General features: G+C 64.9%; 2 protein-coding genes across 2 annotated transcripts in view; both read right to left on the bottom strand.

Moving 5' to 3' along the window:
• The window catches only part of LOC103754286 (keratin-associated protein 10-4), a 5,174-nt gene extending 3,205 nt beyond the window's left edge, over positions 1-1,969 (bottom strand). Inside the window, exons 1-3 of the mRNA XM_029960417.1 lie at positions 1,767-1,969; positions 595-744; positions 32-314 (exon numbers count right to left, since the gene is read on the bottom strand). Coding sequence (XP_029816277.1) covers positions 32-314; positions 595-744; positions 1,767-1,845 — 512 coding nt within the window. The 5' untranslated portion in view covers positions 1,846-1,969. The remainder of the gene's footprint in view (positions 1-31; positions 315-594; positions 745-1,766) is intronic.
• Positions 1,970-3,099: 1,130 nt separating this feature from the next.
• Positions 3,100-7,682, bottom strand: part of WFDC3 (WAP four-disulfide core domain 3) — a 5,596-nt gene continuing 1,013 nt past the window's right edge. The window contains exons 2-7 of the mRNA XM_029960416.1: positions 6,676-6,795; positions 4,661-4,801; positions 4,373-4,516; positions 3,599-3,757; positions 3,252-3,368; positions 3,100-3,110 (exon numbers count right to left, since the gene is read on the bottom strand). Of these exons, the coding sequence (XP_029816276.1) occupies positions 3,100-3,110; positions 3,252-3,368; positions 3,599-3,757; positions 4,373-4,516; positions 4,661-4,801; positions 6,676-6,795 (692 nt within the window). The remainder of the gene's footprint in view (positions 3,111-3,251; positions 3,369-3,598; positions 3,758-4,372; positions 4,517-4,660; positions 4,802-6,675; positions 6,796-7,682) is intronic.

Raw genomic sequence — 7,682 nt, 5'->3', positions numbered from 1 at the left:
GCCTGGTGCCTGAGGCTACATTCTGGCATTGGGTTTTCCCGGGAGCTGCTGGTGAGGGGAAGCTGTGTGTGCTGCCCCAGAGGTCAGGGAAGCAGGGAGGTGATAGATGTCTATGGCCCAGAGTCCCTGTGCTGAGCCAGGGCTCCCAGCTCTCCCTGCCAAATCCGTACCTGGTGCCGGCTCCAGGCAGGCAGAACCACAGCCCAGCAGGCAGCATTTCTGCATTCCCAGGCAGTCCTTGTCCTCCAGGCAGGGGAAGGAGCAGGGGGCAATGAGCCCCTCGGGGGCTGCTGCCCTGCAGGCACCGGGCTTCTCTGCAGCGCCGAGGGGCCGAAAGGTGAGGCTGCACCGCAGTGTCCTAGGGCAGCACCGGGAAACCTGCCCCTGCCAGACCCTTGTGCCAGACCCTGCTTGTCCCTGGCTGGACCCCACCATGTACCCCATCCCAGACCCCTCCATGCCTTAGGAGCTGTGGTCAGGGGGCTGCCAGCAGTGCACAGAGAGCTGCTCTGTAGCAATGGGAATGGCACAGGGATGGGGACGGGGATGGGGGAGAAGGATGCCAGCTGTCCTGGGACAGAGGTGGTGCCGTACCTTCTGCTGGGGGGATGCAGCGGAGCCGACACTCCCAGGGGCAGCACTTGAGCCCAGCGGGGCAGCTGGAGTCGTTGGCACAGAGCGGGGGCTCCTGGCGCAGGCAGCGCGTGAAGTCCCGTGGGCACCTTCCTGGTTTCGGGGGGTCCCCTGAAGAGGGATGGCAACGTCAGGGCAGTGCCAACACCAGAGCCTCTCATCCTCCATCTTCGGGAAGTGGGGCGTGGGTCCCCACGCAGGGGCCAGGGAACTGGAGTGGGGATCACAGCCCGGGGGGCTGGAGACTCTGCTGCAGCATGGCCCAGGGCTGCTGGACCCCCACATCGAGACCTGCATGGCACAGCATGGCACGGCACAGCACGGGGCTGTGTGTGCCCTTGCAAGGCAGCAAGTGCCATGAGGATTGTCACTGGCCCTGCAAGGGCACACCAGCTGGAGGTCAGGATCCATCCCTGAGCATCCTGCTGCCCTGGGTACCTTCACTGCAAGGAGCACACCCCATGCCACTGCTGCCTCCTCCTCTTCCTCGTCCTCCTCTTGGCACCCTGTGCTCATCTTGGCCGTGCTGGGAAAATCAGGACAGCCCTGCCTCTGCTACAGGTGAGCTCCAGCTGGTGCCTGTTCCCGGTTCCATCACCGGCCGGAGATGCGATGGGAGCAGCCGCTCTGTCAACAGCCTGGCTGGGTGCGGCAGGGCCGCGTGTTTGGGCTGCAAACAGACGCTGCCGGAGTTTCACTGCAAACAGCAGCTGTTTGGCTCAAACAAAGAGGCACTGGCCGTTGTCTCGGGGTGGGCAGAGCCGCGCTGCAGCTGGGCACCACCGTCCCTGGCATCATGCTGCTGCAGGGAGCCGGCATGGGGTGTGGGGGGGTCTGCACTCAGAACGTAGAAGACACCCTGGCACATGCAGCACCCCTTAGAGCTGATGGTTGCTGCGTGTAGGGTGCAGGAGGTGCACATGGGGGTGCAGGGGGTGCACACATGTCCCGGGGGCCCCCCAGGCAGCTGGGCAGCAGAGCAGGTGCTGCAGCCAGCTGGGACATGGTCCCTGCCAGCATGTACTGGGCAGGGACAGAGGAGACATGACAGCGACAAGGGGGACCGGGGTGCAAGGAGCTGCCCCCAGGCTGCCTGTGCCTGGCAGCTGCCAGGTTTGCTACCCAGTACTCACCGCCCTTCTCCTCTGATGTCACGCTTGGCTCTGCCCTGAGGATGAGGAGCCCCAGGAGGAGGAAAACTCCCAGGCTCATGGCGCTGCCAGGGACGTTGTGAGTGTCTGGAGCTGAGCTGGGGCTTGGTTTACAGTCAGTGGACAGGGTACCCGAGGTGCCAGGGCAGTCAAAGCTGGGCTGCTGGCTGTGGCATCTGGCTGTGCCGTGGGCAGGAGGGGCAGGAGGAGCAGGAGGAGGGGCAGTTCCCAGAACCCACTGGCGCCCTGCCAGCCATCCTGCTTATCTCTGGCCGAGCCCCACTTTGTTTGGGGTCAGGGCGACCCACGGGGCTGAGGAGGGCAGCTGGGGTCAGGCACTGTCCCCCATGGTGCACAGCCCTGCTGCAGCTGGCTGCCACCCCCTGCCTGGGTTTCCCTCCAGCCCTGCTTGCCCCTTGCCTCCCTGGAGTGGGGGCTGTGGATAGACTCCACGGGTTGGCCGTGGCACAGCAGTAGGAGCAGCCTGAGGAGTTCTGCCAGCCCTGCTGCCATGGTGCTGTCCCCCAGCCAGGTGTAGCCTCTGTTCATGGGACTGCTTGGGATCCATGAGTAAGCAGGTCCTGCCGTGTCCCCTTGCAGGTCAGTGCTGCTCCCTGCCCCCTTCTCTGTCCGGGGACTCCATCTGTCCTGACCCGTGACTGCTTTTCCCACCAGGTTTTCACACTTCGGGATGCAAATGAGCCCTTCCTTGGTGCAAGGAATCCGAGGGAACTGGTTCTCCAGTCCCTGACTGCTGAGGGAACATGAAGCAGCCCCCGGGCCCTGCAGGATGGTCACCATGGGGTGATGATGGCTGGAGGTCGCCCGTGTGGAACTGGGACCCTCTCCCTGCCCCGGGGCAGTGTCTGCCTGCAGGGATGGCTGCCTGGCGCCTGCCTGCACCTCCCTGCCTGCACACAGCCCAGGCTGCCGGTGCCTCTGGGAACCAGAGAGGGAAACAGGGATGGTCACCCAGAGCAGAGGTGACCATGGGATGGTTTATTCTGTCTCGGTGCTGTGGAGCAGCTGAGGCCAAAGGGGATTGCCTTGTGCCGGGCTGCCAGGAGCCTTGGCTGTGGGGTGGTGTGGGTGTTGTGCAGCCCCTGATGGCACAGCTGGGAGCAGCTGGGGGTACCAGTTACCCCAACCAGAGCCATCACTCAATGCTGGTGCCATCCTGCCAGCGGTGCAGAGGGTCCAGCACAGGGACAGGCGCGGGGGCAGCAACACCTCTGCTCACGCCAGTGGTGCAATGGCAGTGGGGTGTAGGGTGACCCCAAAAAGGCAGCTCCTGTGCAGCTCTTCCTGGCCAGGGCTAGGCTGTGCCTGGAGGAGACAGGTGAGGGGGTCAGTGAAGATGGGTGCTCCCTCTCTGAGGGATGGGGGTCCTGGGGTGCTCCCACCCTGGGCCTCCCTTAGTCCCCTCCAGGCTGGACCCGGGGGGCAGCAGGCTGGGGGTGAACGTACCCCACAGTGGGGGGATGCAGACCCGGCTGCAGCCCTGCTGGCAGCACTTCTGGCTGGTGGGACAATCCTTGTCCTGCAGGCACAGGAGGAGGCACTTGTCTGCCTGGTTACCATCCACTGCAGGGGGACAGAGCCCTGGCCACACTGGCACATATGAGAGAGGGAGGGGTGAGAGGTTCAGGGTACCCCTCCAGCATGGGGGAGCTGCCCTGCCTGCAGGGGTGAGTTCCTCACCCAGTTCCTCCCCCATCATACACCAGCTCAGTCCCCACCCTCCCATTGCCCCCTAGGGAGGGCCACGGTAACAGGGTGTGTAGGCAGCACAGGGGTCTTGGCTGATGGCTTACCCCTGGTGGGTGGTTTGCAGACATGTCCACAGCCGGTGGTGCAGCACTTGTCATCCCCAAGGCAGTCACCGTCTGTGTCACACAGCTCCAGGCAGGGACCCAGGGAGCCCCGCAGCACCATGGGGCACGTGCCGGGCTTCGCCGAGGCATGGTGGCTCCCTGGTGACAGCAGGGACTGTGGATGTGCTGGGATTCTGTGCTCCTCAGCCCTGCTCCTGGCACAGCCTTGGTCTCCATCCTGTTTTCCTCTCCATCCTCCTTTGCAGAGCCCTGTGCTTCTCTCAGTTGCCAGCCTCACACCCACACCAGTCTGACCCAGTGAGACCAGTCACAGCCCAATATGGGATGCCAGCTGATAAGTGGAGTGGTGAGGGACAACCCTGGCTGTGGTCCCACCAGCAGGCGGTCTGAGGAGGGTGCAGGAGGTGGGTGCAGGAGGGGGTTCAGCCCTGTGCATGTTTGGGACCATCACCCCCCCATGATAGAGGAGCTGCGTGCAGGGATCCTGAGGGCCAGCTCTTGCCCAGGGGCTCAGGAGGGCCTGGGCTGGGGCCAGGGCGGGTGTGTGGCAGCGGGAGCCACAGCTGGTGGCACATGCTCCCTGGGGCCTGGAGGGCTGCCACCAGCTGCACACTCGGCTGGGCACAGCCGCTGCGGCTTGTCCGGCAGCACGGCCTGGCACACGCCGGGCTCCACAGGGGAGGGAGAGCCGTGCTACCCCCAGTGCAGTGGTGGGCTGGACACGGGGATCAGGGAGGGCTGGCGGAGCTGTACCTGTGTCTGGAGGGGCACAGGCTAGCCCACAGCCAGAGAAGCAGCACTTGTGGTCCCCAGGGCAGTCCCGGTCATCGGTGCAGCGGTTGGGGCAGGCGGCAGCACTCCTCTGGGTACGCTTCCGTGGGCAGAACCCGGGTTTGGCTGGAGGGAGGGTTGAGGCTCAGCATGTAGCCAGTCTGGCCCCACAGTGCCCACAGTTCCCCTACAGTGTGATGGGGGCTGCGGACTCCTGGGTCTGTCCCGAGGCATCCTCAGCCTGCCATGGGGACCCCCAGGCCACCTCACCTGGCTCGGCGTGCACGCAGCGGGTGCAGCAGCCGCGGGTGCAGCACTTCTCCCCGGAGTGGCAAGCGGTGTCGTCRTGGCAGCTCGCCCCACAGCTCGGCCCGATGGCGCTGCCAGCGCGGGGGCAGTAGCCTGGGCTCTCTGCAGAGGGAGATGCTCCATGTGGCCATGTGCCAGGGACTGGGGCTCATGCCAGGGGCACTGACACAGGCACCAGCCCCCACCCACACCCCACCCATCACCCAACCCCTGTGCTGGCATCCCTCGGAGGGAGCAGGGGTACCTGTGGTGGGCAGGAGGCAGGTCCAGACCTGCCCACTCTGGCAGCACTTCTCGGCACCGGGACAGCTGTGGTCGGAGAGGCAGTACAGCCCGGGGGGCCAAGGGGCTCCACTCGCCCCCGCTGGGCACTCACCAGCTTTGGGGGGGGCAGGTGAGGCAGTGGGGGTCCAGTGTCCCTGTGGGACTGCGCTGAAGGTGGGAGCAGCGCCCTGGTCCCCACGGCCGTGCTGCTGGGCCAGGGCGAGCAGTGCCAGGAGCACCAGGAGGAGGCTGCGCTGGCCCAGCATTGCACTGCGATCAATGCTGTGCTTCTGGGCGATGGGCTGGGATTTAAACTCTGCTGGGGCAGGGGCTGGCCAAGCCAAGCTGCTCTTTCTCATGACAGCAGGGTTTCAGGACTGTGGGAGTGCCAGGCATGAACAATTCTGCTCGGGGGAGTCTCCTGGGGCAGCGCTGGGCCTGTGGCTCACAGCTGACACATCCTCCACAGAGCCCTTTCCAGGTCACCGGTGACCCGCGAGCAGCTGGGCCGGGACCAAGCAGAGCTCCCAGAGCCCCACCACTGTGAGCAGGGTTAGCACATAGGGGCAGTGTCCTGTCCCCAGTCTTCAGTGCCCACCAGGTCCCTCTTGGCGCACATGGAGCAGGGAGAGTTGCTGTGGAGCTGTGGTGCTGTGCTGGGGTGCACCAGCCTGCACCTGCATCATAGGGAGAGGGGGAACCAGCACTGGGCATTGGGCAGTGCTGGCCAGGGTGTGGGGCTTGTTCAACCCTAGGGGGCAGCTAAGGGTGGGTGCTCTGGGGGTACCGGCCCCTCCCAGGCAGGAGGGACACTTGCTCTGCTCCCAGGGGCTGGGAGTGGGAACAGGGTAGGACCAGAAGGGACAGGGCCCTTGGAGCCCTATGAGGAGCTGGAGGTGCCAGGAAGAGCAGGATAGGAGCAGAAGCTTAGCCCTGAGCAGGTGGGGAGGGGCAGGCATGTGGCAGAGGTGCGTGGGCTGCACTGCCCAAAGCTCCTTTAGGCTTCTGCAGTGGGCAACTGCGTGGGGCAAGGAAGGGTTTGGGTGATGCTCATGTGAGGGCACACGCTGCAGCCTGTTTGTCTCCTGGTCATTGCAGAGCGGGGAGCAGAGAGCACCTCTGCTCTGAGGGGACACAGCTGCACCCTGATGGCCCCGCTCTGAGCATGGCTGTGCAGAGGTGGAGGAGCCAGTGTGCCAGGTCAGCCAGGGCCAAGGGCCCATGGGACAGCCCCAGGCAAGGCACAGGCTGAGGACCCCTGGAGACACAACAGAGCCAGTTGATGCTGGTGTTTGTGTGGAGCCCTTCCAGGCATCTCCAGCGCGGGACGAAGAGGCAACCAAAGATGGTGGCCATGGAGTGGCAGGGAAAGTTGGCCTTGGCGCAGGATGGAGAGGCAGCCATGGCGTGGCAGGGAGAAGCTGCTTTATTGGACAGAGTGCAGGGGGCTGTGGCATGCCCCGAGCAGGGGACCCTGGGGAGGAAGCTGAGGCTGAAGACTCCAAGCCAGGGGGATGATGCAGGGCCACGGCCAGGGTGAGCGGGATGGGTGTTGGGCAGCAGCTTCCCCGTGGCTGGGCTGGCAGGAGGTGGCTGTGCCTGCAAAGGAGCAAAGACTGTGAGCAGGATGGGTGCACAGATGCGGTGGGATCCCTGGGGCTGGCATGCACCCAGCTGACCTCAGTGGATGGGCGTCACGCAGGAGACCTTGCCGCAGCCATTCCTGCAACACTTCTGGTTCCCGGAGCAGTTGGCGTCAGACTTGCACTGGTTGGTGCAGACACCCAGCATGGGGATGCCCGGGCTGACGGGTGGGCAGGTGCCAGGCTTGTCTGAAAGACAAATGGACATGGCTGAGACCTGCTGGTCTTGGCATGGGGGGCAGGGCCCACCCTGCAGCTCCTGGAGCTGTGGGCATGGCCCTGGCCCCTGCCTGCCATGGAGGAGGGACCACCATGGCTGCCGGCATTTCCCTCATTCCATGGCTTTGCCGGTTGGTGCTCCAGCCAGCTGGACTTGACGGGGACGTGTCAGGGAGACTGCGTGGCACGGTGGTCCCCAGTGGTCCCTGTGCTCAGTGGTCTCGCTCAGGGACGCATGGCTGGCACAGGATACGCAGGTGTGCCATGCAGATCCGATGGCAGCCTTGGCCCTGCTGTTCCCCACAGCTGCCAGGGATGGCCCTGGCCCTAGCCATTTGTTCATGGCATGAGGGTTCAGCCCAGGCCTTGGCTGGGATCATGTGCCCCCAGACAACCTGTGCCTGGCAGTGTGGGGCCCCTGCTCCGCTGTCCCACCGCCTGCCACTGGCACTGGACTCCAGCTCTGCACCCTGCTGCCCTCCACTGCAGCCAGGCCAGTGCTATCCTGCAGGCAGCTGTGGAGGTACTGGAGCCTCCGGGTCACATCCACATGTCTGCAGCTGTGGATCCCAACTCCTGAGCCCATTTCCAGAGGCTGCTCTCCATCAGGACTGGCATGGTAACTGTGCTCAGCTGGACGGCTGCAGGGCTGTGGCCAGTGCAAGGATGGGGATGATGCTATTGGGAGACTTCCCAGCGCAGGGTTGGAGCCAGGACAGTGCCCACATCCTGGGCTGGCAGCCACCCACGAGGCTGAGCAGTCAACGAGCACTGCGACGGGGAGCGGCGCAGACCCCCACCCTGTGCCCCGTCCCCAGCGTCATTCGGGATCATCCTCTCAGCCCCTGCATCGCTGA

This window comes from Manacus vitellinus, unplaced genomic scaffold (genome assembly GCF_001715985.3).
Source record: "Manacus vitellinus isolate BGI_N305 unplaced genomic scaffold, ASM171598v3 scaffold_26_pilon, whole genome shotgun sequence".
In the NCBI taxonomy this organism is placed as follows: Eukaryota; Metazoa; Chordata; class Aves; order Passeriformes; family Pipridae; genus Manacus; species Manacus vitellinus.
This window is presented reverse-complemented; position numbering and strand designations above follow the sequence as displayed.